Here is a 15,938-nt window from a genome sequence, read left to right as displayed (position 1 = left end):
TCTGTGAGGAAGTATCTTGAGTAGAACCCTTTCCCTCGGAGTTGCTCCGGCACTCTTTCCACTGCCCCTATAAGCATAAGATGGCCTACCTCCTGCTTGAGTCTCGCTTCGTGGGAGGCGTCCTTTAGGTGGGAGTGACTGGCAGGGAATCGCGTAACCCGTGGCTATGATCTCCAGTACCCATTTGTCTGTGGTGACCTTTTGCCACTCGTCGTAGAATGGTTGGAGGAGATGGTGGAATAGTAGCTTCGGATGACATTGCGCGATGGTAGTGATAGCGCAGCCTTCGATCTGTGTGTCAAACTTGTGGCCTTTGGCCCTGCCCCGAGGATGCACGGCTCTGTTGAGAACGTCACCTGGGAGTTCTGTACTGTTGGTGCTGTTGATGTCGCCCTTGCTTGTAGCCCCTGTGGTACTGGGGACGCTGTGGCTGATACTACAAACAGCTTCTGTGTGTCAAAGGGGAGATCAACGATCTTCGCCTGCAGATCCCTTGGGATACCCAATGTCTGGAGCCAGGACTCCCTGCGCATGACCACTGCCGTAGCTGTTGAGCGTGCTGCCGTATCCGCAACGTCTAGGGCAATCTGAACTCCTGTCCTCGAGGCTGCGTAGCCTTCCTGCACGATGGCCTTGAGCACCGGCTTCGTGTCCTCTGGAAGCGAGTCCATGAGGGAAGTCAGCCTGGAGTAGTTGTCGAAATTATGGTTCGCTAGATGCACTGCGTAATTCGCCATTCTCAACAGTAGGGTAGAGGAGGAGTAGACCTTTCTGCCAAACACCGCTAGTTTCTTGGCATCTTGTCCGTTCCCCCTGTCTTGTACTGAGAAGTTATCGACCTCTGTTGAGACGATTCCACCACCAGAGAATTTGGTTGCGGGTGGCTGAACAGGAACTCCATGCCCTTTGTCAGGACAAAGTACTTCTTATCCGCTCTCTTGTTTATAGGCGGAGTGGACGCAGGGGTCTGCCATATTGCGGTGGCGGACTCCATGATTGCTTCATCAGCAGAATAGCTATTTTGGAAGAGGCCAGAGGTCTCAGGTTTTTAAGGAGCTTATGGTGTTTCTCCTGCACCTCTGCTGTTTGGATGCCTTGCGTGAAGGCCACCCTTTTAAATAGCTCTTGGAACTGTTTGAGATCGTCCGGAGGATGGACGTCCCCTGGGGCCGTGACCTCATCAGGGGAAGATAGCGAGGAACCGCTAGGGTAAGCCTCTCTGGACCCCTCTGGGTCCTGTTGACGGTGATACATCCTCTCGCTAGATACTTGTGAAGGAAAATCTCGGGGTTCCAGAATCAACTCCCCCGAGATATCTGCGTTTCCTTCCCTGTCCGCGATTGCCCTCGGGGATATTGAACCATCTGGGGGGATCTGTCCCTGGGAGTATGCCTATGGTGTCTATGGCCCGTGTGATAGGGGCGACCATGGCAACACGGGCACTGTTCCGGAGATGGAGACCTGGACCACTCTGGAGGCGCATACCCCCTGCATCTGGGGGAGCGAGATTGTCTGGGTGATTGAGATAATGGAGAGACTGATTTGTGGCAGTACTCCAGGGGTTCAAAGCCCAGGAAGGGCGATGGTGGTCCGAGCCATGGTGATGCTGGCTGTAGGAACGGGGACGGAGGCTCAGGGTATACTGGAGGTGACCCCTGCTGCCTCGTTGGAGTCCGCAGCATAAGTGGAGGGCTTAGAGCGAGTAGCCCTGCAGCCCTGTCTGGAGAAGGGCTGCGGTGCTGGGTTTTCTGTGCTGCCTTTCCCCTCCCCTGTGGGGCTGGCTCCGCCCCTTTCCGCGTCGGGGATCTCGGCCCTGCTGTCTGCGCCGCGCTCGGCACGCTCCGCTGCAGTGCCGCGCGGGTGGTCTCCCCTGGTGCCTGCAGGCTGCGTGCCTGCGAGCTCTGCACCGCCGGTTCCCCGGGGGTCGGTGCCACTAGCTGCGGTGCTGCTGGTTCCGGCGCTTGCCTGGCCGCCACCCTGCCCGCGGTGCGGGGTGGCTGTTTGATTATCGGAGGCTCAGCCTCTGCCACGTGCGTCTCTGCGCCGCCGCCGCTCAGCTGTGACTGTGGCTGGGGGCTATGTGCTCCACCCGTCCCGCTCGCTGTGGCTGCCGGCAGGGATCGGGGTGGTGAAAGCTTCCTCCGTTTTTGCGCTGATGGGGTTAGGGAAGCAGCTTTCCTTTTATGGGCCCCTGCAGGTCCCTCCTGCTGAGGCCGCTCCCGCGTGTCTGGCTGGAGGGCCTTGTCAAAGAGCAGCATTTTCAGCCGCATCTCTCTGTCCTTCCTTGCTCTGGCTGTGAGAGCAGAAGGAGCATTTCTGGGTGACATGAAATTCCCCGAGGCACCTAATGCACTGACTGTGCCCATCGGAGGCCGGCATCACTTCGCGACATGACTCACACTTTTTGAATCCTGAAGAGGACATTGTGGTGAGTCTTTGAGTTGTTAATAGGGTACTTAGCACCTTCTCTGTGCCTGTTCCCCTCTCGGACTCAGCCTGCCGTGGCAGGAGGCCTAATGGCCTTACGTCCCCGGGCCTCCGCTGCTCCGCTTGCTACTAAGGCTGTAAAACTTTACTTTTTACTCTCTTTTATTTATTTTTTTTTTTTTGAAAACAATAACAAGCTAACTTAAGCTAAAAGACTGAAAAAGAAACTCTAAACACTTTAAAAACATTAAATACGCTAACTCTGGCCGTAGCCTGAGCGGATTCCGTCTGCAGCCGATGGCGGTTAAAGAGGAACTGGCAGGGACCGGATTGCACACGTGGCCGGGAGCGTGCAAGGGACCGGCACGTGCCAGCGCATGCGCGGTCCGGCAGAAACTGCTGAAAAGATCCAACCTGCGGCACCGGGGCGAGCCCGACACCTATCGTGGAGCACCCACGGGGACAGTCGAGGAAGAATGGGGGTTACAAAATGTATGGTTTGACGTTATTTAAGTATCCTCTTGTATTCACATATGTTGTGGCTCTTGAATTACTGAGTTTTTACCACATCTGAGAAAAATGGCTCTTCTTGCTATTTTGGTTATCGACCCCTGAACTAGTGTTCATCTGTCTGCCTAGGAGGCACACTCCTGACTGCAGTGGACATGCTGCCTAAAAGGCATGTAAGAGGGCAGGCATCAATTCGCAGCAAAGCCAGGAATTTAACTGAGGGCTCCTGAGTCCCAGTCCAGCTCTTTACCATGAGCCATCTTTTCTCCTTGCCATGATCAACGTAGCTGATCATACTCCTGTGTGAGCCATTGCTTTGGCTCCTGGTACCTTATGTCAAGGACTTGATGTTCAGGTTCTAAATTCTTTTGCAGAGGTAGTAAGAACTTTCCTGGTTAGCATGATCCTATGGACCATCTGCCTATCCTCCATGCATTAGCAGAAAGCCCACGCAAGTCAACCAGAAGCAGTTCCCTGTATTGCTGGAAGTCCCAGATGTGAACAACATGTGGTCTCTTCAGTTTCTGAGCTGCTCACATTGTACAGTTCTGTCTTTAGGGTCCTCCTTACTTCAATTTGGAGAACCCCTTGCAAAAGGCCACTGGTCTCAACCCCCTCTGTACCTTAGCAATGAACTCTGATCTGTGGGAAATTATATTTTTTCTCTTCAGACGCATCATCTCTCTCTCTTAAGGGTGCCCAAAGAATGACCTGAGTTTCACTGCAGCTTGTCAAGTCCTACCATGCCTCTACAGCTGTAATGGCAAGGGGAAGCCAAAGATAACTAAACGCAGCAGTGAACAGAAATAACCAGAAACTTCTATTCAAAAAAGAAGGTATCAGCTCAAGGATAGCATTATGGATGTTTGCATTTATTTTACATAATTTATGGAAATTATATGTAAATCAGGTTTGGCCCACAGAGCTCCTGATATATTGCTGATGACTCTCTGACACTACAATATTTGGTTGTAGCTATAAATCTGAGCTCTCTTGTTTTCCTTTTAATTTCATTGTAAATCATAGCAGGATTATCATCAGAAAAGGGACCTTACAGTTGTACGCAGGCTACTCTGGAAAATTCATATTCAAAATGTATCAACCTTAATTCTGCTCTTATGATGAACTCTGCAAACTTTGGGACAGACTCCCATGCTCTTGCTCGTAGCAGTTGCTGTTACCTCTGTAGTCCTTGACTAAACAGGACCAGCTTTGGGCCCCTTTATCAGTAAAATATATTTTTGTGTGTTTTTCTCCCAAACAAAAGCTGCCATCTCCTCTCCTAAGATAAAAATGAAGCTCTGTTTTATTTTAAATCCATTGTGGGTTCTACCATCTGCATCAACAAGCACCATGTTCTGCTATCCTTAGAACCATGTTATAATTTGTGGTTACATAACTAACATTTGACATGCTGTAGGGTTCTCCTTTCAACTCAGTTTAATTATATGCTCTTTTTATATCCTGAGGATGGCTTAAGAGTAACAAGATTGTTTTGCCTAGTGGAAAAAAATGACCATGATTTGTCATAGCGGGCTGGTTTATAGAGTCATTGATGTATAGTTAGGGCCCACTGGTTTGAAATTATGGTACTATAACAATCCTTTATTTACATATATTGCTGAAACGGGACAAAAAAAAATCCAAAACCACACAGATTTCTTAACTAGAGACAGCTGAAATATCCCCTCTGGGCACTTGCCTCCTCATTCAGACAACGTATGCAAGTCTAAATAACTTCACTCCCTGGTTTCCAGAAGTAAATTATCTTGCCTTGAACCATTTATGTTATTCTAATAATAAAATGGACTCAACATGTGCAGCCGCATGCATTGCCCCACATAAATTGGCAATACATAAAGGGCTGGGAAAAAGAATTACTATGAAGTAATTCGTTAGGTAGATTTCAATTTCCTCACCATGCAACTGCAAAGCAATTCCCTAAACAGATACAAACAAAATCAATACAAGGCGCAGATCTGACGCTTCCCATCTTGCTTAGCTGGTGAATACTTGACCTATTTTATTGTATCTGAAATCAAAATTCCAGTTTCATCTTTACAACCTGGGAATTTAAATAATCTTGTTTAGTCGTTTCTCAAAAGCCACTGTGCCTCTTTTTGACTCTGAATTATTTTCTTTCCCACTTGCTCCTTATTGTCCGCTGTTGATTTTCTTTCCTTACAGTCACAGGCAAAGACCTTACGTGTGCATAGGAGCTGCAAAGTTTGTCTGGCTACGTCTACACTAGCCAAAAACTTTGAAATGACAATGCGAATGGCCATTTCAAAGTTTACTAATGAAGCGCTGAAATACATATTCAGCACTTCATTAGCATGTGGGAGGCTGCGGCACTTCGAAATTGACGCGGCTCGCCGCTGTGCCGCTCGTCCAGACGGGGCTCCTTTTCGAAGGGACCCTGGCTACTTCGAAGTCCCCTTATTCCCATCTGCTCATAGGAATAAGGGGACTTCGAAGTAGGCGGGGTCCTTTCGAAAAGGAGCCCCGTCTGGACGAGCTGCGTGGTGGTGAGCCGTGTCAATTTTGAAGTGCCGTGGCCGCCCACATGCTAATGAGGCGCTGAATATGTATTTCAGCGCTTCATTAGTAAACTTCGAAATGGCCATTTGCATGGCAATTTTGAAGTTTTTGGCTAGTGTAGACACGGCCTCTATGTGCTGCACCTCCAAGGTCAATTGCCATGCTAGGTGTTAATGTAAATGCAGGGGATTCTTTTCTTTTAGTTATCTTTGCACTTTTTTCTACTGACCATAGGTCTATAGCTTCCCCAACTCAGCCTTGACCTTACTTGCTGAAAATCCAGGAAACTAGGATTAATTATGAAAATACTGGGATGTCAGCTAGGTGCTGTGGGTCAAATTAAAACTCCCATGAGCAGAGCTGTGAAGAAGGTACCTTGCACAAGCAAGGCCATTAAGTGTGCCTCTTGCTCATGCCCATGGAGCATAGACATACCCATTATAGCTGCCTTCTGCACAAGAGCTCTATGGAAAGAGCTTATGCAATTTTTCCCTGTGAAAGCCAAAACCTCGCTCCAGGTTTTTCTTGCAATACTGCTGAAGAACAAACTGGTTTTTATAGCGAGAAGGACAGTTTGCAAATTTCCTGTATCTTTCCTTCCATTTCTAAATGTGCAGTTTAGTTGAGTTGAACTATTTAATATCTGTGCAGGGCTGGACATAACATTGTTACTTGCAGGTGCTTGGGGAAGATGCCAGACTAATAATCTTCATCAGAGATCACAAAGACAATGAAGGGTTCACTCTCTCATCTGAGGGAGGTGCCAGTGAACTTTGAGGTCGATTGATTAAGGGAAAAAATGAAAAAGCAAGGACAGGTGTGCAGGTTAGAGGATCAAAACCAGGGCTCCTGAAAGGGCTGTCAAGCAGAGGACCTCAGGAGACACCCACATTTCCAAGGACTCCAAGTGGATGCTGCACAGACAAACCCTGCTTAGGTGTCTGAATGGATGAAAGACTGGAAATAAGGCCCATAATCTGACAGAGCCATATGGATAATGCCAGGAGGAGAATGATGAGAAGGTCCTGGGACTTTGTAAGGCCACAGACAGGGCAAGCGCAGAGGTGCTGACCTGACAGATACGGAAAACGAAGCACTGAATTGGGCACAGCAGAAAAATAAGCTTCCTCGTTCCTGGGAGGCAAACTCTGATTGGGAGGGCCCAGCATTAGAAATGGGGCAGACAGCTCTATCTTCATTCCCATGCAACACTCTCTCTCACTGACAGGACTGGTAATGCTTCCTGTGTTTTGTGATTTGGGCAACAGCTCATTAGGAATTAGCTTGATACTATGAAACTCACTTCAGACAAGCTGTCAAACTGCCACAAGACGAGAACAGTCACCTCCAATACAGGTAAGAGTCAAAAAAATGACATAATGGCTCTGCCCCATATCAAAACCCTAACGTGTTTGGTTCCCTGGAGGACTATAATGCACATGGGTTTTGTCTGTAGTTTTATAATGCTATGTACCCACAATTTAATAATACATACGCAATTAAATTATATACTTAATAGTGGAAATCTACGTAACAATCTGCGTCGTCGTACGCAGAGGACAATTGCACCGTTCAATCAGTGATGGATATTAGGTATTACCATTTTTTTTTTAGAGCTTCTCTTGCTGTAAATGGATTTTGGATGGCTCAGCTGAGCACTTCAGTAATTATTATGCTGTAGGTGTCTCTATAAACAGGATTACAGTAACACCTAGTAAAAGACAATCTCCTCCTTGAATACTAACACAGTCTGAGTGGGTGAATGCCATTTAGGTGTTGTTTATGAAGCAGCTTTTATTAACTTTGACAAACATAAAAGGCTTTTATAGAGTTTATGAAACTTTTCCCAACACGTTTCTACATTGAAAGACTTGCAACGCAGACTAAACAAGAGACAAGGCGGGTGAAATAGTATGTTGTATGGGATTAATTTCTGCTGGAGAAAGAAACAAGCTTTCGAACTTTTCTTTAGCTCTGTGTAGTACAACAGCTTGTTTCTTTCACCAGCAAAAGTTGGCTTAATAAAATATATTACCTCACCTACTGTGGCTCTCTAACATACTGGGATGAAAGACACGGCAATAGACTGAATGCGACACAGATACTGTCCGCTCTCCCCAAACTGTAAAATGTAATTTAAGACAGTTACCACCAGATGGCAAAGTAGTACAGCTCCCTCCATTCTGGCATGGATTCCTCTCACAGGCATCAGGGTAGAGAACACAGCCAAGCTTTAATTCAGTCAGGCCAACCACTTCTGCAAAGCTGCTGCGCTTGTTCTGGAGCGGCAGTTCGTTGTTATTCAGGACCACAGAATCCAGGCAGCCCTGAAAACCACTCAAGACCTGGGTTGTCCTCTTGTCCGTTAGGCTCCGGACATTATCCACCTGCACCTGGGCTCCAAAGTAGACAGAGCTGTCTGTACTCAGAGTCTGGAAGTAGAGGGGAGCTTTACGCCGCTCCACGTAACTATCATCAAGCGACAAGCTTGTGAAATTCCGATTCAGCTCCAGGAAGACCGAGTGCCAGTTCCCATCATTAACAGTCCTGCCCGAAATTCCCAGGATTCCCGGGCCACTCCCACAGTCCAACTGGAACCACAATTTGCCCTCAACAACCTGTGAGGGTAAAAGTAAAAAACAAATGGCTTAAAACATTGATCTTACAACCCTTCTCTAATGTGAGCCCTTTAAACTGGTTTGACACATTACGCGCATTATGGTACACTATAGCAACCTCTCACCCCAGCACAAGGCCACAAGGACATACAGTGTTACTACACATTAGTGGTAGAAGTACAAATAAATTTCACACTCTCCCCTCCTGAGGGTCACGAGGAGAGAGAGAGAGAGAGAGAGAGAGAGAGGGTGTAAGCCAGAGAATAAGGCAATAGGCATGGACACCTGGCTTCTATTCCTAGCTTGTCACGTGACTTTGGGGAAGTCACCTTCTCTCTCTTTTCCTAGGTCTCCTCCCATCATGTGTCTATTTTGACTGGCAACTCTTTGGGGCAAGGCCTGTCTTGCACTGCATGGTAGTACTTTGCCTGTGCTGAGGACAATGGTGCTCCAATATCAGCAGGAGACTCTGCGTGCTAATACAAACAAACACGATGAATGGGTCTGTTAAATCTCAGGAAGTGGGTCTTACCTATGAAAGCTCATTACTTGGTAAATAAATTTGCTAGTCGTTAAGGCGCTACAGGACTGCTTGCTTTGTTCTGTGAGGATACAGACTAACACGGCTACCCCTCTGAGGACTAATGGAGTTTACTTTAGTCGGGTGTCAGATTCTGCTCCCTTGTAGCTTTCAGGGAGGAATAGTGTTTCTGTTGTTTTGCCTAATGTCACAAGTTCACTCCCTTCTATCAACAGTGAAATCCTGGTTAACCTGAAGTCAGTGGTGTCCTATGACATTTCCTTCCCTACACTCCACCTCCCACATGGAAAATACAAGACAGAGACTTTATACTTCTTTCTTTCCCTCATATTTGTACAGAGCTCATCACTGCGGTGTCTGAACCTTTAATTTAAACACTGTCAACATCACAACGTAAAGGTCACACCTGGGTCTTCCCTCCTCCCTCCTCCCCGGAAGCAGCTGGGGATTCATTGATGGTGCTTGTTATTATTTATTACCATTCCTCTTGCTCCTTGTCTAGCTTCCTGAAGATGAATGGAGGTGCCAGCTAGACTACATTAATGTTTAGGGATGAAGGATAAGGGTGGACAGGAGACATGATGAGAACTCAAGAAACCTGGGTTTGATTCCTCCCTCAGATTCCCTTTGTGACACAGGAGAAGTCACTTGATCCACCCTGTACCTGAGGTCTCCACGTGTAAATTGGAGTTAATGCTCCACCTATGACAGGGTTGTGAAGACTGTGAGACGGCCAGTGCAAGTACAATCTGTAAGTCTATACTTATCAGGTGATTGACCCATTCAGGGTCGATCTTCTAGAGTTTGATTTTGCTTGTCTGGTAAAGATGTGTGAAATCGATCTCTCTGGGGTCGGCAGTTGATACCCTGCACCCCTCTTATTATGAGGAGTAAGGGAGGTCGATGGGAGAAATGTTGACCTCCCTCAGTGAGGACAGACCTCACAGTCAACTGCAAATACATCAATTCTAGCTACACAATTGCTGTAGCTTGTATTGCATATCTGCAGTTGACTGTAAGGTCTAGGGCAGCCCAAGCCACAGTCACATGTGGAAACTTATACCCGGGTTTCCCTGCACCTAATGCTCTATGAGGAGAGAGTCATTACCAGCAGTGTATAAAAGGCAAAGTTCTTGATCCACCAAATGCAGAACATGAAGACTGGCTTCCTGGAGTACCTGTTTACCTAAAGGTTGTAAGTGTCACCAGAGGACCCTTCATGGCTGACAGATTTGGGGATCATCCACATGCTTTTAAAACCCTTGTAATTATTTTCTTTCTTGATACTTTTTGTCCTCAAGGGCACAATCTTTTAGTTTGTGAGAGGACAGGCCCACCCTCCATCTGGAGCACAATGACTGACACAAGTGACAATCCAGCCTCTGATTTAACTGCTGCCAGTATTTTACTTCTTCCCTTAAAAGCCACACAAAATGGGCACACATGATAGAGATGTCTCAGCTTTCAGCTATAGTGTAGCACAATGAAAGGAAAATGGATATCGGGTCTTAACTAATGCAGCATCAGGTATGAAACAGACATTTTGGTAAAATGAGGGTGGTAAGAGCTATTTTTTTAGCCCTAGAAAACTACATTAGAATACTGGTGAACATAAGTTTTGAGGTTTCTACTGGTCATAGAATCATAGGGCTGGAAGGGACCTCAGGAGGTCATCTAGTCCAGCCACCTGCTTCAAGCAGGATCAACCCCTACTAAGTCATCCCAGCCAGGACCTTGTCAAGACCTGGTCCTTATTTTGTGTGTTGTAGATTTTTTTAATAACATCTGCACTGTGACCTGCTCTTAAATATCTCCAGCGATGGAGATTCCACAAATGTGTTATCACATTCTCAAAGTAGTATTTATCCCACTAGTCCCATTTTGGAACAGTTCTGTCCCAGGGTTTATCCCCTACGTAACATGCAGATCCTCCATACTTCCACAACATTCCATGCAGCGGATGTTCAACTGAGGGGACTTTTCGTGTCAATTTACACTGGCAGAAGTTGGCATCAGCCCAGGTTATATCTAGTCCATATATCTGGCCCATTATATCTATTTTATACCTGGGGTAAACTGAGCAAAATAACTAGCTGGGTTGCCAAAGGTCCCACTGCAAACCAGGGCAGAACATTGACTTCAGGTTATCTGCTCTACGCTTTCCCAAACCCTGGTCTGTGCAGCTCATGCCAGAGAGCTGGCAAGTCACGTGTTGTTGGTGCTGCCTCCTTGGGTCCAGTCACTTCAGCAGGGCTATTATTAGGAAGAAGAGCACAGAAGCCTTTGAAAACAAGATGGGAGGATAGTTAATATGATGCCAATTTTTAAACAAGACTCCAGAGGCAATCCTAGAAATTAGAGGCCAGTAAGCCTAACTATATGACCAGACAAACAGTTTGAAAGAAGAGAATCATCAGCCACACAGGTGAACTGCTGATTTGTTGGGAAAGGATCACAACATCTTTTCTAAAGGGAAATCATTTATTATAATTCTTTGAGGGGATCAACAAACATGTGGACAAAAGGGTAATTCAGCAGATAGTTACTTAGACTTCCACAAAACTTTTGATCAGGTCCTTCATCAAAGGCTTTTAAGCAATGTATGTTGTCATGGGATAGGAGGGAAGATTCTCTCATAGCTCAGTAACTGATTAAAACACAGGCAGGAAAAGGTTAGGAATAAATGATTAGTCTTCAGAATGGAAAGGTAAATAGTCGTGTCCGCTAGAGACCTGTAAAGGGATGGTGCTGTTCAAAATATTCATAAATTATATGGAAAAGCTGGTGAACAGTGAGGTGGTAAAATTTGCAGATGACACAAAATTATTCAAGATTTCTTTCTTCTCTGGACTTAGCTAAGAGTTATAAGGAGATTTCACAAAACTGTGGGTGACTGGGCAACAGAAAGGCAGATGAAATTCAATGCTGACAAATGCAAAATAATGCACACTGGAAAACATAATCCCAACTATGCATACAAAATCTGAGGGTCTAAATTAGCTGTTCGAACTAGAGAAAGTGATCTCAGAGTCACTATGGATAACTCTTTGAAAATAGCCAGTAACTGTGCAGTAGAACCCTTGCAAAACACCAAACCAAACCAAAACCAAAACCAAAACCAAAAAACAAAAAAACCAACCCCCCAAAACCACACACCTAACAATGTTAGGAATCAATAGGAAAGGAATAGATAGGCAGAAAACATCACAGTGCCTCTATATAACTCCATAGCACAACTATATTTGAACACTGCATCCAGTTCTGTCACCTCATCTCAAAAGAGATATATTGGAATTGTAAAAGGTACTAATAAGGACAAAAATAATGGGGGGGGGGGGTAGGGAACAGCTTCCATATGTGTATAGATTAAAAAAACAGTGACTTTTCAGCATGGAAAAGAGACAACCAAGAGGAATATGACAGCAATCTATATAATCATGACTTGTGTGGAGACAGAGAATAAGGAAATATTATTTAGCCTTTCACATAACCCAAGAACCAGGGATCACCCAATGAAATTAATAGACATCTGTTTTAAAACAAACAAAAGAAAGTGCTGCATCACACAATGCACAGTCACCAGTGGATCCCACTGGTGTGGGGTGTGAAAGCCAACACTGTAATAGGATTCAAAAAAATTAGGCAAATTAATGGAGGTTAGGTCCATCAATAGCTATTAGTTAAGATGGTCAGGATGCAGCCCCATGGTCTGAGTCTCCATAGCCTCTATCAGCTAGAAGCTAGGACCGAAGTACAACCAGGTTAAAAAAAAAAAAAGAATTGGATAAGTTCATGGAAACAAGGTTCATCAATGGATAGCAGCCAAGGTGGCCAGGGATTCAACACTATGCTCTGAGTGCCCTAAGTCACTAACTGCCAGAAACTGGGAATGTATGGCTTGGGACAGATCACTTGAAAATCGCCCTGCTCCATTCAGTCCCTATGAAGCACCTGGCCCCGGCCATAGGTAGAAGATGGGGTATTGGGATAGATAAACCATTGGCCTGACTTCGAGCAGCTGTCCTTTTGTTATGTCCCTGTTCTGCTACAGACATCCTGTGTCACCACAGTGCCTACGTTGGCCATCTGGGAAATGGGGATAATAACCCTACCTTCAATGCACTAAAGACTGAGTTGGCCAGATATAACAGGAATAGGGGCCAAAACCACATTAGAAAGGCAAACACACACAGATAGGTACAGCCTGCAAGGAAGGCAATGTGTCCTGCTCAAATTGAGACTTCAGCTGCAGTGGACGGAACAGGAGCTACATGCCATGATGAAGTGGGTATACAGAGACTGAGAGCAGGAGGAAGCCTAACCCCACTCATTCCACTTGCTGGCTATAGGAGCTAAGTAGACGCACGGGGGTGCATCTACACTAGCAAGCACATTCGAAATCCAGATCGAAAGAGCGAGTTCTTTTGAAAGAACCCGCAGAGCATCTACACACACACGGCGCTCTTTCGAAATTAACTTCAAAGGAACTCCCCCGTTCTTTCAAAGTCGGTCCTCCCATCCCAGGATGGGTAGAGCGCCCTCCTTTGAAAGAGCTCAAGTGTAGACGCTCCGCAGCCCGCTTTTTCGAAAGAGCGGGTCCTCCATGGCCGCGATCAGCTGGCAGGCGGCGGCACCGCTCACAGCACAATCGCAGCTCTATGGCTCCAGCGTCTGGCCACATTTCAGCACACAGGCTCCCAGAAGCCATCAGGCAGGAAGCTGAGAGCATGCAGGCAGTAGGGAGCCCACACTGCTGCACAGCCTGCTCCCTGTCATGATGCTCCAGCCAGTCCAGAGCCCTCCTCGGCACCATGGCCAGCGCCCCCAACTCCCCCCACCCCAGGGGCCCCTCAAAGAAACTCGGGAGCCCTCCCAGGAGGGGAGCCAGCTCCCAAGTGCCGGGCCCCCTCCTGGACCTACGCTGAGGTGAAGGACCTGCTTGCCCTCTGGGCAGACAGTGAGGTCCTGCAACAGACGGGGGTCCGGCGCAGGAACGCGGTGGCATTCCAGTGCCTCACCAAGGGCCTCACCAGCCGGGGTCACCCCACCCAGACCCTGGACCAGGTGAGGGCTAAGGTGAAGGAGCTGCGCCAGGGATACTGCAGGGCCCGGGATATGGCCAGGCAGTCAGGGACAGCGCCCACCAGCTGCCCCTACTATAAAGACCTGGACCGCCTCCTTGGCTCCAAGGAGGCGGGACCCCCGACTGTGCTGCTCAACCCAATGGTCCTGGCGTCAGAGCGGGAGCCCGAGATGGCGACAGAGGGGGAGGAACGTCCTGGACCTGCACCCAGCACAAGGCACCAACAGAGGCTGGACACCACCAGCGATGACGAGGGCTCGAGCAAGGAGGGCCCTCACCATTGACGTCCCATCTGGGCTGTCCAGCTGGGCCCCATCCATCCGCACCTCGCCTGACTTCCTGGAGGGACCCACAGGTAGGTTGCCCACACACCAGCCACCTTGGGACTGAGAAGGAAGCATCCGGTCTCGCCCAGGGTTGCCGCAGCCCCTCCATGTGCCTGCCACCCTGGAGCTTGTGAACTCCAGACAGCCGTGTTCTCCAGGCCCGGACCGGGGATCAACACGCGGCGCTCAGCACCACATGGGTGAGACAGCACCACAGACCTGTGGCTATGGAGGGACCGGGAGGGGCAACATGGGGCAGCCCATGCCCTTGTCACCCATGCAGGGAACCTCGGGACATGGGCATCACAGGGCACCTGGTTGGCGGGGCATAAGGTTCAGTGCTTGGGACTCATGGCCCCTCCTGCTCTCCCCTTTTGTCTCCACAGCTCCTGGAGCCAGCGGTTGGGCCAGCCCCACCACCGAGGGCGAGGGGGAGCTACCTGGACCCCGCGCTGTCCCTGCGTGGGCCTGCCACCGGGCTGTCCACCGGCACCACCTGGTGGGAAGGCATGGGGAGGCTGCCCACACCGCAGCACTGTGGGACCTTTCCAGCGTGCTGCAGGAGTGGCTGGAGATGGAAGCGGCAGGCCTGGGACTGGGAGGTGGCTAATCTCAACACCCTGACCCAGGCCATGGCTGGCCGCCCAGCCCTGACCGCCACCCCATCGCCACCCACTCCCACAGCCACCCCTCCTGCCCCCACCCCACCATCCCCTGTCTGCCCATTACCCACTCCCCCACCATCTCCCTTCTTACCTCCCCTGTCCCCCGCTTGGCCTCCCACCTTCCAACCTCCCCTCACTCCCCAGTCTGCCCTCTGACCCCACCACCTGCAGTGAACCCCCCCAAATGCCTGACCTCGCTGCCCTGGTCCTGACTCACCTGCCCCGGCTGACCTCGACCAGCTTGCCCACATGCTGCTGGCGAGGGCTGGCCGGGGGAGGCCACAGCTCCCACCCCCTGCTACCACTGCACTGACCCCACATAGCCCACAGAGGCCTTGCCCCAGGTGTGTCCCTACCTGTCCATGGCACCAGCCCCAGCCTGGTCCTGAGGGGGCCCCCAGACATGGGGGGGACGGGCAGGGCATGGGCAACAGGGATCATGCCTGTCGAGCCCCAGGAGCACTAAGCTGCATCCCTCCTGGGAGCCCGCCCGGGGCCTCTCCACCTGTAAATAGTTACTCCCTGCCCCCATCACCCATTCTGCCCCACCTGTAAATAGTTGTCAAGAAGACTTATGCTTTGTTATTTATATAAAATGTTTATTTTTGTGTTCTACCCTGCGTCCCCTGTGCATGTGTGTGGGGGGGGGAGTGTGCGGTGTGGTGCTCTGTGTGCCTGTGTTTGTGCGCATGTGCAGGATGGTGGTGTATGTGTGCAGGGTGAGGGGGCACACCATGCGTCGCGCTCAAAGGCCTGGCACAGGGCCTCCCGGATCCGCACCTTGTCCTGCTGGGCCAGGCGGCACGGGGGACAGGGGGCTGTTTGTACCCATGCCCCAGCTGGGCAGCCCACCCCTGTATGTAGGGTTTGTTCTTGGCCTCAGTGAGGTTATGCAGGGTGCAGCGGACCCCGACTACTGTCGGGACATTGACCAGGCCCACCTCCAGCCTCGTGTGGAGGCACCTGAAGCGGCCCTACAGGCAGATGAATGCCTGCTCCGTGGTATTGTGGGCCCGGTTCAGTCGCTCATTAAAACGTTCTTGGCTTGGCTGGATGTGCCCCGTGTATGGCCTCGTGAGCTAGGCCTGCAGACGGCAGGCTGCATCTGCCATGATACATGGCGGCATTGTCATGTCCCCGATGGGCAGCTCCCGCTGGGAGAGGAAGGTCACCTCAGCCATGCTGAATCCCAGTCCTGAGTTCCAGAAAACCCTGGCATCATGGGTG

At 49.2% G+C, this 15,938-nt stretch overlaps 1 protein-coding gene across 3 annotated transcripts in view; it reads right to left on the bottom strand.

The window, feature by feature from the left end:
- The window catches only part of FAT3 (FAT atypical cadherin 3), a 670,845-nt gene that overhangs the window by 40,960 nt on the left and 613,947 nt on the right, over positions 1 to 15,938 (bottom strand). For all 3 annotated transcript variants that reach the window (XM_074984005.1, XM_074984012.1, XM_074984020.1), the window contains exon 22: positions 7,628 to 8,096. In XM_074984005.1, the coding sequence (XP_074840106.1) occupies positions 7,628 to 8,096 (469 nt within the window). The remainder of the gene's footprint in view (positions 1 to 7,627; positions 8,097 to 15,938) is intronic.

Source organism: Carettochelys insculpta, chromosome 1, assembly GCF_033958435.1.
Source record: "Carettochelys insculpta isolate YL-2023 chromosome 1, ASM3395843v1, whole genome shotgun sequence".
NCBI lineage: Eukaryota > Metazoa > Chordata > Testudines > Carettochelyidae > Carettochelys > Carettochelys insculpta.
This window is presented reverse-complemented; position numbering and strand designations above follow the sequence as displayed.